The 24,532-nt window shown below is 45.8% G+C and overlaps 1 protein-coding gene across 5 annotated transcripts in view; it reads left to right on the forward strand.

Moving 5' to 3' along the window:
- Window positions 1–24,532, forward strand: part of LOC120958521 (uncharacterized) — a 34,327-nt gene that overhangs the window by 4,274 nt on the left and 5,521 nt on the right. For 4 of the 5 annotated variants that reach the window (XM_049610242.1, XM_049610241.1, XM_049610243.1 and 1 more), the window contains exons 3-5: window positions 10,507–10,655; window positions 16,759–17,098; window positions 18,231–18,364. In XM_049610242.1, the coding sequence (XP_049466199.1) occupies window positions 10,507–10,655; window positions 16,759–17,098; window positions 18,231–18,364 (623 nt within the window). The remainder of the gene's footprint in view (window positions 1–10,506; window positions 10,656–16,758; window positions 17,099–18,230; window positions 18,365–24,532) is intronic. The other variant, XM_049610245.1, reaches the window with a different exon arrangement.

Below are 24,532 nucleotides of genomic sequence, written 5' to 3' on the forward strand. Positions count from 1 at the left end.
GATGGTTCGACAAATGTCACCGCGAATTTGCATAACCGCGTATCAACCGCCGCGCGCTTGTGATGGATTGATTGGAATGCGCTTTTTTATTATCTCGTTTCGCGTTTGGTTGGGTGCGGGGAGAACGCGGAGCAACGGACAGACCAGGCGGCGGGGCCGAGCTCAAAAGCTGGCAGCCAATTGACGGAAACAAGTGGCGGTCGTGTTCTAAAGCGATTGGAATCATTTGGTCGTTTTGTCGTCTGGCAACTGGTTACGTGGCGGCTTCTAGTTTTCGCATGTCAAAACAGCGTGTCCCGGTGGTGCTTCGATGTGTCCGGTAGCGAACGCACCAGACCAGGGGGCATCGGGAAAAGGGACCGGTTTTTGACAGTGACATAATTTATTGTTAAGTGCGTGAGAAAGAAGTTAATGTAGCCCGAGGGGGGCATGGGCAGGGTGTATCGGTGGACCACGGGCCTAATTGAAACATAATGATGTGACAAAGATTAAGACATCAAAAGGATTTGGGTGATGGGTGGCGTTGGATGGCAGTGTGCTCTGAGGCATTGGAGGTACAGGAGCAACTGACGAAGTCGGGAGTGATTTGAATATTTCAGAGATCCTCAACTTCTTCATCAAATCATAATCATAAGTTAATGACAAGTGTTTGAGTTTTTTCAGATTCACTTGTGTGTAAACATACAGATGTGGATATAGTCTAGTATGTGTAGATTTCAATTAATATTTTTGAAATGGTTTTAAAAACATTTGCTTGCGTTACAATGGTTCAACAAACTAGTGATGTGCTGTATGGAGTGCACCCACGAATCCGATCCGACTACGACTATTGTTAGTCCGATTCCGACTCCGGCAAAATGTTCTGAGTCGCCCGGAGTTGTCCGGAGTCGTCCGGAGTTGTCCGGAGTCGTTTGGAGTTGTTCGGAGTCGTTCGGTGTCGTCCGGAATTGTGAGGAGTCGTTCGGATTTATTCGGAGTCATCTGGAGTCGCCCGGAGTCCGAGTAGTCCGGAGTCTTTTGGAGTCGTTCGGAGTCGTTCGGAGTCGTTCAGAGTCATCTGAAGTCGTTCGGATTCGGAGTTGGTCGGAGTCAACAGGAGCCATGTGGTTAAATGTGCTTATGATCAGCCATTTCCTTTCGTTGTGTTTTTTTGGTTTTCACTTTGCGCTTGCACTACCTATACCTAGACTTCGGGCGACTCCGACTCCGGGCGACTCCGACTCCGGGCGACTCCTGACGACTCCGAACGACTTCTGACGACTCCGCCCCATTTCGGACGATTCCGAATGACTCCGGATATACTTTCGGGAGCCGATTCTGAATTTATCGGAGTCGGATCGGAGTCTACTCTGGATTTTAGCCAATTTTATGCATCACTACAACAAACCCTGTAAATTACACAATTTTACTTATTAGACCATTTCTTACATACTTATCAGTCGTTGTTGTAGTATTTTAGTCCTTAAATCCTCAATTTTTGTCTCGAAGTTATACTTTTATTACAGTATGTCTCAAATGTTGTCCTAAAACTTACTAAACTTTGGTCCTTCGAGCCGGATTTGCTTTATTTAAACTCATAGAAGTGTAAAAGTAGAGCGAGTACCTGTCCAATGTTCATAGACGATAGACGCATGAGATTGTTTTGAAGAATGAATGTCTCACCAGCTTGTTAAGGAGATATCATGATCATATCGAGAGTTCCTACTAAGGTGAAGAATTTATTGTGTAGCATCTTTACACAACCCATTTAACTCACGTATCTTATCCCAGCTTACATCGAATCAGTGAATCGACCACCATCAGTAATATACCATCCTTCTCCCCTCTCGACTTAAGCACATTCGTTGCGGTCAAGCGCGCTTCGAAGCTTACCACGCTTGTGTGCTGGTCACCGGGATCAGTTGCGGCAGTGGTGTCATGCAGCTGAATTATTGCGGAGCATTCGTCAACGAATCGGACCACCGGAACCCCGGGCCCCCGTTGACTCTCCGTGCAATCCGCGATGGCCCTTTTCTGTGTGTGTGCACAAACCGCAGCTAATCTTCTTAGGTTCGCTAATCGAGCCGGGTGCGCAGCCGGGCTTATGGCACATTTTATGATACCGTTCTCTCCGGTGGAGGAAAGTCCCCGAAGAGTGCGAAGCGAGAATCGCAAAGCAAAAATGATCACTCGATCCAAGTTGTCAATGACCCCTTGCCTTGTTTTTTTTTTGTTGCCAGAAATGGTGACGGTGGTTTTCTGCTGGTCGATGGCCGAACATGGCCTCATCTTCAGACGGGTCGGTGCTGATCTTGCGACCGAATCGGTAAATCTTGCGCCCCGTAACCTAGTATGGGCGTAGTGACGATCCTTTTGCGTAGATGCTGTCGCTGTCGTGAAGATATACGCAAGGATACACAAGCTATTCGCGCACCGTTCTTCAACCACAGAATCCAGACAAGCCTGCCCTACCATTTCATTGCGCTTATTTAGTTGAGAAATTTGTTCTTCCTTCTTCTCCCCGCTCCCAGCTGGACGCTTATCGACCATTCATTAATCATCGAAATATGAGGAGCAAAGGAAGGTGTAGGGCAGGTGACCGTTGATGGTCGATTACCGGTAACAGGCGTTAATTGCGTTCCTGGATGCGTGTGAGGTTTGCTCGCTGCTATACCCATCCCCCTCGCCTTTGGCTGGTCTCTTTTAAAGTGACGACGGGCTGATCGAACCGGCAACGGCTAAATCAAGCCCGGACAGGTTGGTGTGGAGCCGGTTTTTGCGGTTAGCCGTCGTTCACGTGCTCCAGTCCGCCTTCCAGTCCGAGGCCAGGGTTCTGTCCATATTTTGGCATGGCTTGCCGGTGGTGCCGATACACCCTTTTCGGTCTCCGTGTCCTTGACCTGAAGGGGTACCGATTCGGTGTGCGCTCGAGGTGGCGAATACAGAATCTCGAAAGAGGTAAGAGACAACCACAAAACTGACCGCCCCATGTTTGAGGTTTCGCGCATGCATGCGTACTATAGGTGTGTTTTTTATACACTTGTGCCATTTGTGGAATTTGTTCTCGCACCAATGAAAAGCTGAGGTGGAAGAGAAAGGGAAAGAGGAATTAAATACCCGACACAGGAAAGGAAACCAAAAACAAGAAAAAAAAGTTCTAATTTAGTCGGCACATTCTTGCGGTTGTTTGGTGTCCGATGGTGAGTGATTGAGAACCGCCAGAATGGCTGCGGTTATTTGATTCTTTTTATTTTTGGGAGGAAGTTATTGAAGAAGATTGTGGTTTAGCAAGAAACCACTGAAATTGTTCGATAAATGAAGAAATTGAATTCTCTGAGGTTAATTTGGAAACATCTGTGACCAAAGCGGCAGCACAGTGATTCTTTGTCTTCGAATCATTCTCCTCCATTGAGGTATGTCGTTAAAAATTTCAGTTATTTTAGTTCGTATCTGCTTTCCAAAGGAGTAGATTTAGTTTGGAATTCAAACATTGTTTCACTTACATTGTATCGAGCTGGATGCTTAGTAAAATGGTTCTGAGGTCCTCTTTGGCTGTTCAGTGTTTGGCTCAATACATTGAGGATTCACATCTCTCTCTCTCTCTTGTTGGCCTGCTCACGATAGAGCACGTCGATGTGACATGGTCCGGTCAAAAATAGTCCCTGGCTGCAGCCTCCCATCCATGCAGACATCCGATCTCCGTCAGGTCTCGCTTCACTTGGTCTAGCCATCGAGTTCGCTGTGCTCCCCTGTGCCTTATGCCGAACTGGGGATCGCTGTCGAACACCTTCTTGGTGGGGCATGAGTCCGGCATCCTCATGACATGTCCCAGCCATCGTATCCTGCCAGCCTTCGCCACCGTCAGGATGCTCGGTTCGCCGTACAGCTCAGCAAGCTCGTGGTTCATCCTTCTCCTCCACGCTCCATGCTCGAACACATCGCCAAAGATGGTCCGGAGGATGCGTCGCTCAAACACGCCCAGAGCATTTGCATCCTCCGTTCAGATGGTCCAGTATTAGAAGGTCCGTAGAGGACCACTGGGCGAATCAATGTGCGATGTATCTCACATTTCGTGCGGGCTCGAAGTCTTCTGTATCTCAGCAGTCGGTGAAGCCCATAATATGCACGATTCCCCTACACAATGCGTTTCCGGATTTCGCTGCTGATGTCGTTGTCCGAAGTAACGACCGTCCCGAGATAGCAAAACTCCTTTACCACTTCGAGACTGTCGCCGTCAACTAATATACTGCTTCCCAGATGGTCTGAGTCACCGGCAAGCAGGTACTTCGTCTTCGTCGCATTGATTCTCAATCCAATTCTTGGTGGTTCGCGTTTGAGTCGGGAGGATTCACATATGATCAGTAAAAAAGAGTTGTTTTCCTTTAAGGTAATTTGGAAAGAACATGCCCAAAGTGCCATTTATTGGTTTCTTGTCTTTACTTCAGCAGTCGGCAACTTCATCCCGTTGCATATGAAATTAGTAATTTGAGTCTTCTTCAGATCCGATGTGAACATCAATAAGAGGAAATTGAAAAATCATTGCTACAAGTCTGAATAACTTCAGTGAAGCAACATTATGTTAACTGTTTTGTAAAATAATTTTGCACACAAGAAAAGGCTATAACATACTAAAGCTTTTCTTTGAAAACTAACTCAAACGCTCTTGAATCTCTTGAATTTGACCTATTTATTGGAGTGATATCCCGACAACTAGGACAAATAATTTGAAACTTTGTCGAAAAAGAATCAGTTTGAAATTGAGCACAAGATTTACATTGAAAAATGACTGGAATGTTACCAAGATGTCACATTTTGATCCTCTTCAAGTATTTAGCATTTCAGTTCCTAGCCCAAATATCTTAGGACCCAATATCTCACATCGTGGACAGTGTCCAGAAATAGTTGACATCAATTTCCCATCTCCAATCCTGATGCTCCAAAGTAAACGCATTGTTCCCCTTACGTTGCAATACTTTGGACACTTAACGCGGAACACCATACAGCGTGAACCGTACGGCCCAGTTGCACCCGTTGGCATCCGTGTGCCAACTACCGTGCCTGCTTACTTTCGGTGGAAACCATTTGCGTGCTCCATAAATCAACGCAGCGTACGGCTGCTAAATCTGTGTGTACTTCTAGGTGTTCGTTTTTTTGTGTGTTCTTGGTTTGCTACCACTAACCCATCCTTTTATGCTCATCCGAGGTTTTTATTGCGTCATTTCCGAATGGCGTTGCGAGAGCGCGCACCAGCAAGGGACCAGCATGCGAACGCAATATCCGCCAGGAAGACGGCCCGGGAAGGTCATCGTCCGCAGGAATAGCAATCAACACACCAGTTTGTTTCCGCAGAATGTGTTCAAAATTTGTGTTTGCTTACTAGCAGCGGCGTGTGCTTCCCAGTGCATCCAGCCTCGGATGAGGCGGCTCCACGGTGGCTGTGAGAGTTTTGCTGGTATCGCGCAAGGTGGAGGTCTGTATGGCTCGGAGGGCTGAGGATGTACGGTACGGTTGCAAAAAGGATTGCCCGAAACAGTGGCTGTGTGCAGTTTTGTGCAATTCTGCAATCCGCAAACCGGGGACGGGAAGCCAGTGAACGGGAAGCGTACGGTGAAATGACCCAGACTTTCGAGCACAGACACAGAGGCTGGTGAGGCTTTGCCAGAAGGTATTGTTTAACTGGTCAATACGACGACCACGGCCAGACGGGCCCGGTCTGGCCAGCCAGGCCGTCTGGTATCGTTGTACAGAAATGATCACTCCATTCGCTGTCCCTCCACTGTCCACTTTCCCCGAACGAATTGTGTGCAATGTGTTCATTCTTGTTTTTCTTGAATGTGCCTTTTTTCCCTGTACAACAAGGCTCACTCTCTCGCTCTGCCGCTCTGTTAAAACAACCCGTTCACTATGTGTGTTTTGTGGGGAAGCAGTAAGCGGAGGACAGAAGGTTTATGTTGCCTTTCAGTGGTTGTCAACAATTGTCGTGCTGTGTTGTTTGTCTGTTAACGGATTCATGCGAGAGCACGAAACGGTTGGTTCCGCCGGCTTCTCCAAACCGTACGGTTTGGCGCACATCGGCGTCATTTGGTGGACGGTATGCTCGACGGTATTGTCTGGCAGCTCGAACGAGTGTTTAATTATATCTATCACAGATGCTGTACAGTAGGCGCTGTGGAGTAGTAAATGTAGCATGGCTCTATGACTCTTTAAATGATTATTTTAAAATAGATTAATTTTACAACGTCCTTCTGAAGTCAGCAAATTGAACACAAACTATAAACTATTGCCCACTAGCCGTCCCACTTCCACTAAAAAGGACACTCGCAACAGAAGTTGGCCGGCCCGTCAGCACCAGATATCCAGATCATGTCCACTCCACGGCTGCCTCTGGTTGGGGGGCCATTCGGGCGCAGGCGATATAGCTTAATTCTATTATGAGCGTACTTTCCATTTTTAATTCATCCATCCACCATCGTGCCATCGAATTCCGACCATTCCTGTTCAACGATTGGCAAATTGTTTGAAAGCGCTCAGCGCGTTTTCCTGCAATTGATGGCAAACTACCCACACCGGGATTGAGTGTTCGGGCGTCCGGAAAATGTAAATTATTTATTCATGAGTTTGTTTTAGCGTGCTACGTGCAATAATGAAACTGACTGGTTTTGGCTGTGATTTTACCGAACTGACACATACACACACACACAGTTCATGCGCTCTTCCCCGTGACCGCCATGTACGTCCCTTGGAGAAAAATCTGCGGCAATTCTGTGGCCATGACTTCCGGCTTTTCGCGTTCCGTCGGTGCGTTTTGGGAGGTATTGTTTGATAAATTTGCTACCGTCACCCCGCACCGTAAACGGGCTCCTCGAACCTCACCAACCAAACCGGGGGATTTAAATTTGCACCATCTTTGTGCAGTGGTGGCCCCGGTCCCGGCCGGCGGTGGTTGGTCGGTTGGAAAATTGAAAATATGTTTTTTTGGGGGGAGGCAGTGGCTGATTTCGGGAGCCGCTCGTGGTCCTTTATGGACCTTACCGGCGTACGGTGAAATTGCAAATTTTGTTTACTTGTTTCCCGACAACGGGACAACACAATCACCGTTCCGGGCCAATCTGCTGGGGGTCCGAAGTAGGGGACTCGTGCAGGAGCAGGGTGAACGCTGTGGTCCTGCATCTAAACCAACGCCGGTTAGGGTATAATTATGGGGTTGGCAATGAGTGTTCGCGGAATAGTGCAAAAGCTTTGATGGGATGAATTTTAGATGATTTATTTACCTGTAGTAGTTTTGAAATAGCGAAACGGCTTATCAGAATGGAGGCTAATGACGTTATAAGGATTTATTTTTTTCCTGTTAGGTTCATGTTTTGACATGACAAACCCTGTCAAACGTATCGTTTATTTTCTGTCGAATTGTTTGCTCCAGTTTTTTGGTCTATTTACCGATGTTTGGTGCATTTTTACAAGCAAATAAATAAGCATTTAAATTCAAATAAAAAGAAATAAAAAGAAATAAAAAGAAGAAAATAAAAAGTGACTACAACTATCAACTTTGCGAGAAACAAAGCCTTTTAGGAAGCATATAAGAATTGAGCACGAAGAATTTTGAGGAAATCGTGGGAATGAACCAAAAATCTTTGGGACACGATGAATATATCGTAAGACGAGCCCAAAACCTTAATGGAAAGTCAATAAATCGCGGGAAACCTTGTAAGAAAGAACCAAGAAAGTGTTTTTTTAAATTATGAGAATCCCTCAATAATCCTGTAACCGTTTCAACACTTTAAAAAAGGCTTAATTCCTGTGGTAGCATTTCTGTTGTGCATAAGCAGATATGAAAATGGATGAAATTTCATGAATTTATTTGAAATAAACGATAGATAATTGCTCTACCCAATGGTCAAGTTCTAGTTCAATTAAAATAAACTATTATATCCAAGCGTTAAGATATAGGTTTAATAAAGTAGGTTAGGCATTAGGGTAGGTTAAAATCATTTTTGTAGGTTAAGGTTAAAGTCACATGGGTTTTTTGCAGTTTTTCGCATATACTTAAAGTTAAAATCAAGTAAGGACACATTCTAACACAGCTATGATTATTTATACAATTCTAATTATTGAGGAAAGCACTAAAGCGAACCCAAGATCGATAAGAAATCTTAATTTTGTACACAAGTAGATATCATACTTACTTCCTTACTTATCCGGCACTACAACCGCTTTGCGGTCTTGGCCTGCCTCAGGAGTGTCCGAAACCGCTCACGGTCTCGCGCCTTCATCTGCCAGGCCGTTATCCCGGCCTTAATGGCGGACGCCTCCACTCCATCTTGCCACCTCAATTTGGGCCTACCACGCCTCCTCTGTCCTTGTGGATGGCCTAAAAAGACTTTTCTGGCTATGTCGTCCGTTTCCATGCGTAAAACATGGCCAGCCCACCGGAGCCTGGCTAGCTTGATACGCTGCACGACAGTGAGGTCGCCGTACATCTCGTATAGCTCGTCATTATAGCGGCTCCTCCATTGTCCTTCCACACATACGGGGCCAAGTATCCTTCTGAGCATCTTCCTTTCGAACGCGGCTAAGAGGGTTTCGTCAGATTTGGACAGTGTCCATGTCTCAGAGGCGTATGTGAGTACCGGAACTATATAGGTACTATATAGTCCCAGCTTCGTCCGGCGCGACAGGTTCTTTGAGGTGAACTGATTTTTCAGGCTGTAGAATTACCGGTTGGCAGACAGCATCCTTGCGCGCAACTCAGCTTCCATGCTATTGTCGTTGTTGACCTTTGACCCCAGATAGGTGAATTCTGGGACGACTTAAAAAGTGCGTTCACCTATCCGCACGTCACGCCTACGTAGATTCTGATTATTTATTGGTAGGCCCGCTGATGTTGCCACCATCAGTTTGGTTTTTGCTACTATATATCATATCCACAATAAATACTACTACCACTTTCACATTATATCCTAGTATTATTATAGGGAATGATACTATAGGTATTTGAGCGCCTTAATTTCGACATAAAATTATATCAAACATTGGATAATCCAATGTCCTTAAACATAATGTTAAAATTTGTTTTGTACCAAATACAACCCAAGTACCAAATTTTCATTTGTACTATCTCGCTACCTCCAAGTTGCATCTTCAAGTGATATTCATTTTGAAAAATGACGAACTTGCCCTTTGTGACCGTTTAAGAACGATTGTAATAGGCTGAAAAATGCAAACCTGCTTCTAGTCGTTATAAGCAGCCGGCATGTAAATCCGACGTAATGGGCAATCATTTAAACGGTTAACCCCTAGCCACCATGTTTCAATTTATCACTGTCCTTTAGGGAATACTTTCCACTAAGCGCTTTTCGCGCTTTATAGGCTGGAATTCCAAGCCGCTCACAGAACACATCCAATAAAGTGTATGAAAAATCGCTACTATTTGTTTAAACTACGCGTACCGCTCGTGGTAACAAGGAGCAGTGGCAGCTACCGATCGGTAGAAGCAAGCTTCGAACAAGTTAACTGCTTACAACAAGCATTATTAATGTAAACGGGCACATTCTTTTGCACAGTGTGCAACGTCTCTCCCTTCTGTTAGCAAGGATGTTTCGATTAACGAGAAATATTTATTTCAGAACAGACGATGTCTCTTTTTTTTTAATCTTCCGTTGTTATCGCTTCCTCCATTCAATCATCCGTGCCAAGGCGTACGTGATGTGAGGAAGTGATTTCTCTTTCCTGCTCTTTGTTTTTGTATGTGCAACCGACAGCGACAGCGCGCTGCGCGAGAGCTGAAAGGATTTTGCACACGTACCGTCGGCGCCCGCGGTCTCATTATTTGCCGTGAATGCGTAACGTGACGTTCGGTGACGTAAAACTGACTGACTGGATGACACTGCATCGGGATGACACGGTGGGGGGGGGGGGGGGGGGGGCTGGGAGGAGACCATGGGTGCGTTCAATCAACTGGCGCAGAGACGACCCTGTGCTCTGCGCGGTAGAAAATTAAATTGTCGTCTTTAGCGGTGTGATTATCGTAGTCCATTGTCTCCGGTAATGGTATGCTCCACACTCACACACGTTGATGCGATGTAATCGGGTGTAAAAATAACTAATTTTTTGTCTACTTGTCTGCCCTGTCAATCTCCGTGCGGCAAGGGAGGAATGTTGATTGAAATGGGACTCGTTTGATGATGTTTCGGTAGTTGTTTTAGTTGACTCTGATGAACCTACAATGTATCTGCTGTTAACAGCGAAGAAGATATTTTGGGGGTAATGTCTGAGTATCAGTTAACTCGTCAGGACACGCACGTTCCGAGTAATGATGGCGATAATGATGCAGATCAAGGTACACCGTCCGCGATGTCATACAAATAATTCGTTCTTTTTCCCATGTCTTTTTTTTGTTGGTTTATTTTCAACTTCCCGCGCTCTCCCGAACGGTGTGTCATCTCGCCGGCTTTCCCATCCATTAACACCGGCACGCACTAATGAACGACGCAACGCAATTGCAAAAACCCGGCCCATCCCCATCGGTAGCCAGCGCCGCAACCGGAATTAATTACTTGCCTGGCGAACTCGTCCACGCTGAACGTGACCACGAAGCACTGCGACTGTGAGGCTTACTCGTGTAAGGACCTGCTGGCCAGCTCCAGCCCGTCCCCGCTCAACTCCCTGCAGCCGAAGAGGTAAGTGATGGTGACGATAGTTGTCGCAGCGTTCAAACCAAACCCAACCAGGCCCGGCCCGACCCGATCGTCTCTTTTGGACGTCACTAATGAGCGACCGTATGGTTGTGTGGTCTGACTTTCCGAAGCCAGCGTCCACTGGCAGATGATTGGTGGTTGTGTTGGATATTGGGTGGTTTCGGTTCCCCGAGACACCTCCAGGTACGCTTCGGGCATTGAAGCACGCGTGTCCTTGCGGCTTATCGAATGGTGGTGGTGGTGGTGATGATGGAAAGATGTCGAAGATGCTGTAAAGGGCTGTAAAGGGTGGGAAGAACGCGCGCGTCAACCCCTGGACGAAGGTTAATGCTCCGTGTGAGTTGTATGAATAGTTTAATAAACACCGTTGCAATTTGTGCACCAGAACGTAGTGCAATGCCGTCCGGACAATGCTGGTGAACGTGGTGTGGTTTGACTGTTTGGAAGGGATTAGCGAACGACCGGCCACATCGTGCAGCGCGTTTCTTGCCCGGGGAATGGTTTGTTCGTGTTGTGGTCCATTAGAATTAACTGTATTAAATGCTACATGGAGGATATTGGTTGAGGTTCCATTAGTCACGGGATGGTTCTTGGCTCATATCAAACATATTGGACAGAGCGTACCTGCTGCATGTGCTGTTCGGTAGGAGCAGTGATAAAATAGATCAGTTATTGAAGAGGAAATCTATGTGCTAGTGCGAGTCCATTGCTCCCGAAGCACATATGTTGACTTTTGTAATGTTGTAGGCATAATTCATGTAATGGAATCCCTTTAGAATAATTTAAGCACTTCGTGAAAAACGTTGGAGAGCCTACGTCAATTTTGTAGATGTTCAGCCGTATCGGTGAACTCGTTCGTTCCCGGGAACGTTCACCGTGACACTCATTTTCATTTCTAAGTTTTGTGCTGTTCAACCTAGTGGTAGAAACCTGTCCACTCATGAGCGACGAACGTATTTCCACGAACGAGTTCACCGATACGGCTGATTGACACGGAGTTGATTCGAAAAGAGCTGCTGGAGTTGAAAATTGAATGATCCACCTTCCAGTTAGTCATCAACCGTAGTTCAAAGATTTCAGACCACAGTAAGACGTCAAATGATGCTTTATAATTTATTTAACTCTATGATTCCCAAGAATTCTAGCCTAGAGTGAAAGGCTTTGATGAGCCTAGAACATCTTCTGGGAAATTGGTTCAGAGTTTCTTTGGTATTTGGTAGATCCAAGTGCTCGGCTATTCATTGAATATAGTTTGAAGACTACATACAAGCGAACCATGTTAAATAGAAATCTATGGTCTATGATCGATGAAAGAATACCCTGGTACTTCCGGAGAAATTGAATAGTGATTCGATTGTAAATTGGAAGTTCAGGCTCTCAGACATTCTTCATATTATAGTTTTATTACGCCAACAATTCAGGCCAATACAGGCAGGCCTTGACCGACTGCGGTTGTTGTGCCAAAGAAGAAGAAGATAGCGTTGATGAACAAAGACTTGATGTTATTTTGTAGAATTTACAAAACAAAAGCTTTCCCATGAAAAAAGAATTCTTCATGTGGCTGCAACCATTCCCTACCTGTATTAAGCATTATTACTGTCATCGCAACACACACACATGCATTCTTATCGGCGGAGCTTTCTTAAGCCCATTTCTCATGCTGAATTATCGCCGCATTAATGCACCCCGAGGCCCGGGTCGTACCTCTTATCGGCACGTTAGCAAATAAGCAGCAAATAAATGACGCTGCCACAACTCATCACTGCCACTGTCTCTGGTTCACCCGAGCTTGTTCACCCGAGCATATCGCAAAACCATCCAACCTTCGTTTGCTTGCATTTCCGATCAGCGGCCAGCAGGACCTGATTTCAAGATGCATCCCATGCCAACCCCACCGGTGCCTGATTGCGTCATCAACGCTGTGCTAATCCTGTGCACACACACACACACACACAAGGGTCCGCTGTCTCCTGTACCGCATCCGCTGCCCTTCGAGATGGTGTACCATTCCAGCATGGCATCCGAGCTGGGTAGCTGCTTTGATTGTGAAATTAATAAATTGATTGCTTAGCGTTACTTCCTCGCTTGTAGCCCCATCCTTCCTTTCCTATTACTACCCCTCTGTATCGACTCTTTATCCAGCACCGGCTGCTAATTGTGCTTTACGCGCGATCGCGTGTTGATTTACAAGTCCATAAATTTATGCACCCGCTGGCAGCGCTACACGGAAGCAGCCAGGATGCAGTTTACATCCTTTGCGCATTGCAAGCGCGGGGTAAGGTTGCGGTTTCGCGTTTGGCGAGCGTGCGATAACGCGGACGCCTTGCTGTTTGCGCTGGCAGGGAATTAATGGGTGTTTGATTATTATTATTTCTTATCCATTAGCTCCCGAACGTGCACACGCTCGGGTTGCCCCCCGTTTTGGATGGAGCGTCGTGCTGGAGATGAAAGGGCTTCTGCATTTTTAAACCTACAGGATTGCTACAGGATTGCACGTCTTTGATTCGCGTGATTCGGGTGTGTTTAGTGAGTTGGATGAACTTTATGTAGGAGAAAATTCGTCTTAAGTGCTTCTTAATTTACTCCTCTCTTTCTTACTGGGTCATAACAAGCGCCCTTGAGCATGCAAGGGTTAGCTGAAATCGATTGCACGTGGAGGCTTTGTAAGCTCAGAGCACGAAGAAGCCTACAACAGATTTGCTGATGATGTAGTACCGCGCCGCATGATCTCACCTTGTCGGGAGGCTTGTCGATTGTTTCGATAAAGGCCAGCAGGGCCATGCTTGACGCATCGCACAGCCCGCGAACACGACTCGGAACTCTTTGTTCGTGGTAGAACATCCCGAGCTTTAGATGAATGATGTAATTATTGTACCAGTTTTTTGTTGCTGTACCTTGATGATGTCATTTTGCGTTAGCGGAAAGTTTAGTCAAAATGTAATGGTACATTATTTGATAAATTTCTGAATGATAAGTGCATTGCATTTGTCGTATCACAGCGAAACCCCGAGGCCCCAATAAATTATGCCATCAACCTGCCCTGATTCTGCCTCATGCCGACATGCGATTGCGGTTTTGTGTTATCGTGGTGCGTTTGACTGACAATGTTCCTTCCCCACAGCGCGGGAATACAGAGAGATGGACCTCAATCATTCATCAACGGTTGGGAGTGGCTCGGACCGATGCACACATACGGTGAGGCCTCCTCCTGTGGAAGCCTACATCGGGCCTGTAACCGACAGCATGCATCAAACGACGAGCAGAAGCATTCTCGAGCCTCTGTTCCAAGTTCCGAGGATAGCATCGGTGCCTGGCGACCTCCCCTAACGATGGTAGCAATTTGGATGGATTAGCCGGTACATTGGCGTTAAAACAACTATGTCGAGCAGGGCTTAAAACTGGTAAACAGCACGGGGCAGGTCAGACCACTCGATGAGCGGCCACTTACGGCTAATGCACTCGCTTTAATGCACAATCTCGAACGTACACTGGACCCGCTGTGTGCAAGGCTGTGAAAACATCCTGCTGTTCATGGATAAACGTAATTTAAAGCCACAAAAGCTCGACTGCTTTCAATCAATCTGATTAGCTGTCGAAAGGGGGATAGATTCAGTGAAAGCTTCAATGAAGTTCGCTGCTCAAGATTACTGGTCTTACTTTTCAAAAGATATTCCTTCTTTCACCTTGAACTTTGCTTTTATGCAAACAAACTGGCGATACAAAATGGAACACACGGTGTAGTTCCTTCCACCTGTGCAATGGCATAAATGGACTGCTCAAACACTGTCCCAATTTCCGCAAATGTTCGCAATCCATTTTACATGCAGCTGCCTTCCGACCAGCAACTCTCGCCTGGATGCGATGAAAGGATTCGTCGCCCGGGCAGCACCACCGGTAGAAGTTGAAAAGCGATGCTTTGGCGATGGAAATCACATCAGCGTCCAGCGGCTGTCCATCGCTCGTCCTTGCGGGCCAGCTGACGCCATCCATCCATCCATAGCTCGGGACCGCTCGACGTTGGTGGCCATGTCACGCGCGTACCATCACTGTCCGTACATCCGATATCACCTGTCGCTGGTTGGTCAGTGCAATGTGTGTGTGTGTGTGTGTTTGCGTAGCAGCACCGAATCGCCCCTGGTCGTCCGCGCGCCTGCACTACACCGGTTGATTTTGTTCAAATATCAATTTAATTAATTCATACATAATAAATCAAACTCTGCTTTCAATCAGGCAGCGTTGGTTCGGTTCCGTTCTGCTCTTTGTGTATATCAGAACATATCGACCGTATCGGAGACTGCACGCGTGGCCGGATGAATTTGAAAGTGATTTTCTCTTCCGCGCTTCCTTGTATGGGTTGATTAGGAGCGGTTTTGTTTTCACGGGTGTTCGCGTTGGCGTTGATGAAGGTCAGTTGTCTATCGGGCGGGTTGATTTCTGGTTTCGGAAAATGTTCTTTCCCATTTGGGCAGCAGTCGAGCGGAATTGATTTCGGATGTATGTTCTGAGAATGCTAATTGATTTTATCGATGCTGCGTTGTCGGCAGGTTTCAGGTGCTTCGCCATCGCTAGGCTATAACGCTTACACGTGGATCTATCGATTGAAAGTAAGAGAGTACGTGAGCATTACATTTGCTTCCTGGAATGGTTTGAAATATCTTTTTTCAGTATCAATAGTTGAAGTTATATTGGACAAAGGATCCTTTTTGTAAAGGTCAAATCTGTTTACAAAAAAATACGCTATTTACAATGGCTGTTACCCAAGGTCGAGCAGCTCATATTTTCGTCCATCTACCAAGTTTGAAGTATCGTGGACAGTTCCTTGCATTAATTATCGAAATCTTTTTTAAAAGGTCGTTGAGGATACTCTTTAGGTAAACTCCTGCAGAACGTCAGGCTAACATCTTTGGAAAAATCTCGGAAACCTTCTCATACATATAAGAAAAAGAAGGCAATTTGTGAGATCCACTTAAAGTCGGATAGTCTTCATACTTTAACAAAATGACTACGTAGCTTTCCAATAATGGTCAATATGATGCTGAAATAGAACAATTATAGCTGTTAGTCATTAGTCAACTGTCAAATGTCAAATTCAAATGTCCGAAAGGAAATAGACAAATTAGTCCTTAGTCAGGACGTATCGAAAGCTTCTTCACATAGGAGCCTTCGATGCAAGAAGCCTAAAGATTCAACCATCCAAGTAAGCACAACGCGATCTCTACCGATTGCATGCATCCCATGGCACATTTGTCAGCAATTACAGCTGATCGTCATTAAACTTTACTACCGACCGAGCCCACAAAATCCCCCAACAGACAGTGTAATCGGGCAGTAGCTTAGACGCGGTGGTCGAGAGCCGCAAGACTGCGAGGAGGTTAAACTTTATATTGAATTTAATGTCCATTCCTTTCGACGGCCACTAAAGTGGTGTGATAATGTTGGTACATGCGGGTACGCAATCTGTGTAATGCGATGCGGTTGCATCGTGCATTATCTCTGAAGTCGTCCGAGGGGCTCGGGACCGGTTCATTGGCCATCCAGCGGTCTGAGCCCGAGGTTTAATGCCGCACGGACAGTGTCCGGGGAGGGAATTGGCGGATCGGTGCTACAATTGCTAATTGAGCATGTTCGCACATTGCGCCCGGGTGACGGAGGAAGCCGCCGAGAACCAAGTCAAGTGTCCATATGTGGCACGACACGCTAGATAATTAAATAGAAGTAGTTCGAACAAACGATGGGAACGAACGATCGTTGAATGCGAAGGGACACCGGGACGCACTCAACCGGACAACTCGACCACATCGGCCGGACCGAACTCGGCCGGCGCCGACAACAGTCACACACACACGCACGTACTCGGCCTGCAAAGGATGAGATAATGCGTGCAATTAACCATTTATGGGCGTTTAATGATGATGGAATGGTTGGTTCCAAGGCTTACGAAAGGCAGGATGATGATGAGTCTTGTTCTACTATTTTCTTCTTACCGCAATTTTTACGCTCGGTTTACGATTTCCCATGGGACTGATATTTTTTATTTTGCTTTCGTATTCACTCTCTCTGCTTTTGTGTTTGTAAAAATTTGCAGAAAAATCCACACCTCCTGCCGGGAGCACTGCTGCCGGAAGAAGAAGTTCAACCGCTCGATCGATCCGGCCGCGCTCGAGAATGTGGTAGCACCGGCGCTTGGGCCGGTCCGGCGCTACAACACGGTGGCGACTCCCGCCGCGGTTCATCGGTCACCGATGGGATCGCTGTCATTATCTGCCAGGAAAGGGATGCAGCCGTCGGAAGCGGCATCGTTTCGGTTGCGGACGACTGGTTCACCTTCACCCGCGAGCGTTCGTGACCATCGTGACCGACCGGCAGCAGCAGCAGCAGCAGCAGCAGCACCAGCACCATCGTCATGCAACAGCGATGGGATCGATGTAAGGCTCACTCTCTCGGCCCGGGAGGTGGTAATGTAATTGTATCGCAAGATGAAGGTCTCTTTTTACAGCGCGCTGCAGTTGGGAAGTATCTCACAGTTACGGTGGTAAATGATTGGTGCAACAAAACGGAACAGAGAGAAGGAAAAAAATACAATCATTCCTATTACTGGTCATTTCGTTTCAGGTTTAATCTGTCCCATGACATGATCATTTTGCTAAAAACTATTATCCGCTTGCTTGAGGCCGCTCTTTTCCTCTGTAAAGGAGGAGTAAAATAGATATCGTTATTGTTTGGCGTACATTGTTGTCTGACGAGAGACGCATGTACCATAATTGAATTAATTGACCCTGTAATTATTGTGGGTTGATGGAAAGATCCTTGTTTGTCAATAGCTTTTGTTACATTAAAGATAACAATTTTTATAATATCTATATACTCACATTGAAGCTCATCACTCAAAGCGTGAGTTACTTCAATGAGTGGAAAGTAGCCTACACATGATACACAGATTCACAGTACTCACAGATAATACACACAGTTAAAGTTATTAGAGATCGTGATTTAATTCAATTTATTTAATGATTGAATTCAATTGGTTCACTCTCATATGTAGTATTGCAATATGACTGTAGTGAGTTGAACTGCAATATGATTCAGGGATAGTTTCAAAACTATCCGAAGTAGGTGAAAAACCCTGCAGCAATCGTTTGGAACTTCTATGCTTACATTTCTTCTTGTAAGGATGTCTTGAGTTTATTTGTGCTCAAAAGAAGGTCACAGTTCATGTAACGAAGTGTGGTCCATTTGAGGCTTGAAGTCATGATGATCGTGTTTAAAATGATTTGCCCTAGACAATTACGCTATCGCACCATCTCAGATGAGGAACCTTTATTGTCAAACTGAATCTAATTACACATTCAGCACATGCCTCTTCAGCAGCACCCTAAACGATGAAAAGGCTATTTTATGTTTCCCATCACACTACACAACTGTCGTCAAATATACAAAAAAACCTACAAATACAAAAAATATCTGCAATATTCTGCTACCATCATGACAAAAATCCTTCCACTAAATATAAACGTTGCACACGTTTGTTTTCCTTCTCTTCCCTTCGCTTTTCTGTAGCAGCAAAATTCAATTGCCAGCAATCGAGCACCGTGGCTGTTCCGGGTCGGTTTAATTGAAACGAAGCATCCCGTCTGTGTTGGCGCTTTAATCCATCCGAGTTTAATATTAACAACTGCAGTGTGTGTTATAAAGTAAGTACCGGCTTACACATGGAAAGCTTACCCTATTCTAAGGGAAATATGGTGGTGGTAGTTTGGAGTAGTTAGTACAGGTAAACGCTTCCCAGAAGTGGTTGCTTTGGAAGCATCGCCATGAGTCGTACCAGGGGTCGAGTTGTGAGCTCCAGAAATGCGAATATCATCCGTTCGGGGTCTCGGGTGCAAGCTAAAATGTTATGAAGATTTTTACGTTCCGCACCGTTTGACGATGGCGTCCGGCGGCGTACTCGAAAGTCCGGCCAGGAGAATCTGGACAATTCTTCGCAAACAATGCAAAACGGTATGCTGAGTTGTGCAGCAAGCTCTAAGGGTACCCTGACTGTTTTGCTCTTTGGAATGCAAGGGAAATTAAAACGTTATTGCATCCGTTGTCCGACGATGTACGGTCTCGTTCTGTTGTACGACTTAAGAGGTTACTGCGAGCTTTACGATGGAGAAAGAAAAATAAAAGGTTTACAATATTTTGCTCTTTCAACGGTACAGGTTTTGGCAATGTGCTAGGGCATGGGTTAAACGATGCATTGTTTTTACTATTTTAATTATTTCACCCAAATAATGTTCAACTATGCTGGATAAAAAAAACCCTACAGCACACTGTAGCTCTTTCTGTTCTGTAACAGAAAATACCCTTTTTATCTGATCTTCCCACTGAAGCTGGCGAATATTGGATTTGAAGATGCATTTCCGCTGCTTAAATGTTTATTTGCTCGGGAGCGTATGGGCGCGCCCCATTGGAAAGCGACCACTATCCTCTCAGGCGCAAAGCAATATGCAAACACGATGCGATTCGTGGTCCTCTGCTTGTGTACGTACGAATGTTCTGCCATGCCACGTACGTGTAGTGGGCCCAATATTGTTCTAGTCTGCCTACCTCTGTTGCCGATGGTCCGCTGCTTACAAAGCACGGTACGAAAGTATTAATTTGAATTTTAAATAAATGACACTTGCGACACTGGTTGCACCGGCTCGACCAGCGGAACCGTTGGGCTTTGCGTTCGCAAGCGTGCGCCATGGCCGTCGTGGGGTCTGCACTCGATTGCACTCGAAAATATGTTCCGCATTACGGCGAAAGGGCAGCCTCGGCAGCGGACAGGTAGATCCAGCCCAACCTGCGTTACAAATCGCTGGCAATCGCTGGTCCGTTTATCCTTTCGCTATCCTTTGCCGTAGCCTTTACCGTACGGGTAAGACACTGTGGTTTGGGCGAACGAGTTTAAAACCACATAATCGTACATAATGAAATGGACACTGGCCTCGTTCCGAGAGATGAGCCCTGGGTTATGAGCGACACGGGCCACACGGGCACAGAAAGAGCAACCGAGAGCAATTGAACCAGCATGCGACAATAGGAAAAGGACGATTCTACGTACACAAACGGTCCGCCGTGCGCCTGCAAGGTAGGCAAAAGGTTAAACGGAGCGCACAATGCACAATGCTTCCCGAAAAAGCACATGGTCGATGACTCTTGAAATGATTACGTCTGTCCGGGATTTAGCTCCATTTTGTCTCTTGGAGTGGGAGGGACAGGACTGCTGTTACTAGCTGTTGCCTGTTGTTGTGTGTGGTGGTACCATGACGTGATTTGCTTGAACAAACCGTCCCGGCTTCGTGAAAGCTTCCAGTGGTGTGGCGATGATATGGGTTTTACGTACACCTTTCCCTGCACCGGCCAGGAGATATTGGAGATAATAAATTGAACGGGCAAACCGGGACAGTGTATGCAGTTGGGTGTTGAGTTTCGTTCAACAGCTCCGAGATTCATCACACACGGATCGACGGGGACGCTTTTATTGCCGGTGCTATGGGAATTAAAACAGTCAAACAGCGTATTCCTGCAACCCAAAACGATGGTAACAGTTGTTCTGCGAATTGTTGTACACAAATTTATTGGCCGTCTAACATGATGGTACGAAAGCTTAGTTATGCGCTATTTGTGCAGCTTTGAAATTAAAAGCGTAGCAAGCAATTTTCCTATCGCTTTCGCAACATAAACCAATCACGGAGCGTAAATGAATTGATGTGGAAACGGAATTTATGCTGCACATGCAATTACAGCATACAGCTTGCAAGCAGTTGCCTTCGGGGCGTGTAACGCGCGCAACGTAACAATTCTAATTGGAGCTTCGCTCTCCTTGTTGTTTTTTTGCTGTTTCAAAGTGCATACTCAAAGTGGAGGTGAAATTTGTTTTCCGATTTTTTGTTTCCCGTTGATGTGAACGTTTGCCAGGGAGTCAAGAAATCGGAGCGAGACTAAAAAACACAATCAGCGAGCGGCGAGTAAATGGGAACAAAAATAACCAACTTCCTGGATGCTTCCTGAGTGGGTTAAACTTTCGAACGGAGTGGGAGTGCGGATGATGGGATGGGTGGAAGAGGGGCGAGTGCCGGAAACTTTTTTAATTACAGCATGTAATCGAGGAAGTTTTCGTCCGTTTGGCAGGAAGCACAATGGTTGGCACCTTACGGGTGGATTGAGATGATGTTTTCTTCGGTGCTCTTTTTTTCTTCTTCTTTTGTTGATCTTCTTATGCGTGAGTATGTCGTTAAAAGCACATGTTCTGACCTGCTGGTGGACAGGTTGGCAGACGCAGCTTGTGTAATAAGCTGTAAGGAAGTAGCCCATTGTACGAAATAGGTGCTTACAGTCAGTCGTGAGAAAGATGTAGAACCATAACAGGAAAACGTAATATACAGGTTGTTGGGACTTTCAGCGGTGAAGTTGAAACTGTTTTAATAAATCGCTTTCCAGAGTTTTCTTGTACTAACGAGATGTAGTAAATATCTTGTTTGATACAAAATAATAATAAAAGCGTCGTACTGCGACGGGTGAAGCTGAGTGATGATGAGGTGATACAACCGCAGCTCAGTGATACGTGTCAAGAGTTATCGTGTAGTAGTTCGTGGACATAGTGAACTTAATACATCAGAACGTATGAGGCAGGGAGTTGATTGGCTAGCTAATAACTTCTGATAAGTAATCTAATACACCTTGTAGTTATTCTTGTGATAAGACGATTTGCAGGTTCTGGGTATCGAATAAACTATTGTATTCTAAGCTAATATACCAGAATTTTTCCTATTGATTTTACCTGATATCACCCTACTAGTCGTGCCAAAGATTTACAGTAAAGTTTCTTTTAAAATTAGCCTTGAAGGAACCTACAGCTCAGTGTGACCTACATCTTCAGAGAATGTAACTTAACTTGTTCCAAAGGAGTATCTAATAAACTAGGATATTAACACATTACTTCTTTTGACTGAAGAATTAAAACCTTATTTGAAATGCCGTTGGTTGCTTCAACTTCAGGAGTCTTAAAGTTTTGTAAAAAAAATCTAGCTGGTTAAAAATATGCATACGAAGGAATTCAGCTAAAATTGTATATAAAATGAGGCTCCCGAGGAAATAATTCATATTGGAGAGACTGCAGGATTGAAAGACTTCTTCTTCTTTCTTCTTTTGGCTCAATTGATTTCCCCTCATAGCAGGATAGTTAGTCCTACGTATGGCGGCACGGTCTATTTGGGGCTTGAACCCATGACGGGCATGTTGTTAAGTCATACGAGTTAACGGCTGTACCACGAGACTGGCTTTTGGGAGACTTCACTTTGTGTATTACCGTAAAAGATAGATACTATGGAATTGGACATTAACGTTACATCTATATGCTCAATGTCTAATCGTTCTTTAACATCCTCAAATGACGTAAATACAAAAGTCAATAGGTAATCCTACAGGAATAGCTTTCTAGGTGGAATATTTTTTAGGTGGCACATCTAAATAGGCTCACTAATATTACTGGAAGTCTACAGAAGTTCTAGTGACTTCAAACTGTTTCCAAACCAAGCAACCAGTTCCTAGAGTTTCATTCGCCGCGTACAGAGAGCGCAAAACAACTCAAAAGTGATTTTAATCGCGCATACACTACGAAGACAAATCACTTGCAGACGCTTACACAGTTAATCTATGTAGTTCTCGCCCACCCCTCCAAGTAATGATGCGAATAGATTGTAATTGTGCGGATCGTGTAGCGCAACATACAGACGAGCCACACGTACACAGCATCAAACACCACTTACGCGCATTAATTACATAAAGCGCACAAACGCCGCTGCTTCCCGGTCTGGTCGAGCTCTGGTAGCACTAGAAATGAATGTACCGTGTGACAGAATCGCATCAAACACTAAATCCATGATACAAACGAGGCCTGGCTGTGCGGAGTGCGGGACTTGGCGAAGAAAAATGGAATCCTTTTTTCCCGTTGCCAGCTTTCATCCGTCTGAGAGGTCCGTTGTGCGGTGCAAATCTGTCAGCCGTCAGCCGAGTGGTTGTGAATGGGGAAGATACTGGGGGTAAAAGGACAGAAAAAGAAGAGGAGGCATAGACGTGATATAAAGGAAAACAAAATGACCACAAGCAACTCGGCGACCGTCGACCGTTTGTACTGTTTGTACAGTCACCTCCCCCGTGCTCTGTAAGCCTGTAGGACTCATTTCGCTTGGCGTAAAGGATATGCGTACTTCACTGGCGCTCCTGAAGGCTGCGACAAAAGAGGGGGCCTGGAAGCAGAATGTTTATTTTCATTTGTTTGGTTACAATGGTTTGCTGCTGCTAAAAGGAAAATTTATATCCATCATTTTTCTTCTCATTTCCGAAAATGGTGATGGCGGCCGGCAGCAACGCTCCTTCATGTGGTTGACTTTGTTGTTGTTTGCTTTGCTTTGCGCCGTGTTTAACGCTTTTGTGGCAATGGCGAATGTTTGTGTGTGGCCTCACCGGCCACCTCGAGCAGCGCACACGTGGTACTCGTGGTAAGACTTGGTCGGCTGTCGGCCAACTGTCGGCATATAATATAGGGGCAAAGAGAGCACGCCGGAGCACGCCAACCCGCCGAACCGAAGACAAATGAAAGCTGCTTTTACTAATGATTGATTAAAAGTAATATACTTGTTTCCCTCCCAAATCCTCGCCGTGTTGCTGCTGCTGCTTGGGTTTCGAGGCATTGTGCGGCGGTTGCTTTCGTCACTCGCACACACTGCCGGAAAAGCGACCGACCGGTTCTTCCGATTGTGCCGCCCGGTGCTGAGTGAAGTTATCCGTGGCATCGGCTTAACGGTGGCTGTTGGATTCGTTTCCTTCATTTGTTCTGGCAAAACCGGAATGAAACCAAACTCTGGTTGTGTGTCTGTGTGTTTCTCTCTGTGAGTGTTGGAACCAGGTTTCGGTTCGCCTGTCAGGAAATGAGTTTTTCACCGAAACGACGACTACGATACTGCGGTGCCGGTGCTATGGAAATCCTTTTTCTGATTAGACGCGCGTTTTGTGATGTTTTCCTTCCATTATCTCACTGCCGCGGCCGTGCTCGCTCTCTGTCCCTCGCCAAGCACTCGCTACTTACGATTTAGTAGTCTTTTGTCTTCATTTTGGTGGAGGGTCTCTCACTCGTACCACCACCACCACCACGGCAGTGATCCGGGATCAGCTTCTACGGACCGTCGTCGTTTCTTTCTGGTAGTGTGGTGCGCGGCAAACCGACCTTGCGAGCTCGTTACTCATTAGTACTGCTCCCGGTTAGAGGATAGAGAGATGAATAATGATTGCGCTAAGTCCTTATCTCACATCGTTTCTGTTGTATATAGATATAGAATTTTTTGCTTCCCTTTTTCTCGCTCTCTCTCTCTCCCCGCACCAACAGCTCGTTGAGGTTTTGCGCTGTACGCCATCCTCTTGTGCTCCATTCGGTGGAATGATTTTTCGCACTGATGCGTTTCCATCCGTTTCCGGTCGCTTGCGTTTGCGCTGACTGGTTTTAGTATGGGGGTGGAAGTGACGCGGGCAAGGTTTGTGTGATTTTGGGAATATTGCCGTTTCGAGAGCCGTTCGAGCGTTGGATTGATGGGTTTTTGCGGCGTGGAAGCGACAGCGAGTGCGTTCGTGGGAAACGAAAAATGAGTCGACGGGGTTGGTCGCGCTTCGTAATCAGTATCAGCTTGCCGACAATATTTCAACCGGCACTTTGCCGGGGCTTTGTCACGGGAAAATTGAAAGTAGCTAGATTAAAATCCACCAAGCAGGGTATAAACAAAGGGTATAGTGTGAAAAAAAGCAAAAGGATTTTTAAGTCGTTTTAAGTCGATAACTGA

This window comes from Anopheles coluzzii, chromosome 3, assembly GCF_943734685.1.
Source record: "Anopheles coluzzii chromosome 3, AcolN3, whole genome shotgun sequence".
NCBI lineage: Eukaryota > Metazoa > Arthropoda > Insecta > Diptera > Culicidae > Anopheles > Anopheles coluzzii.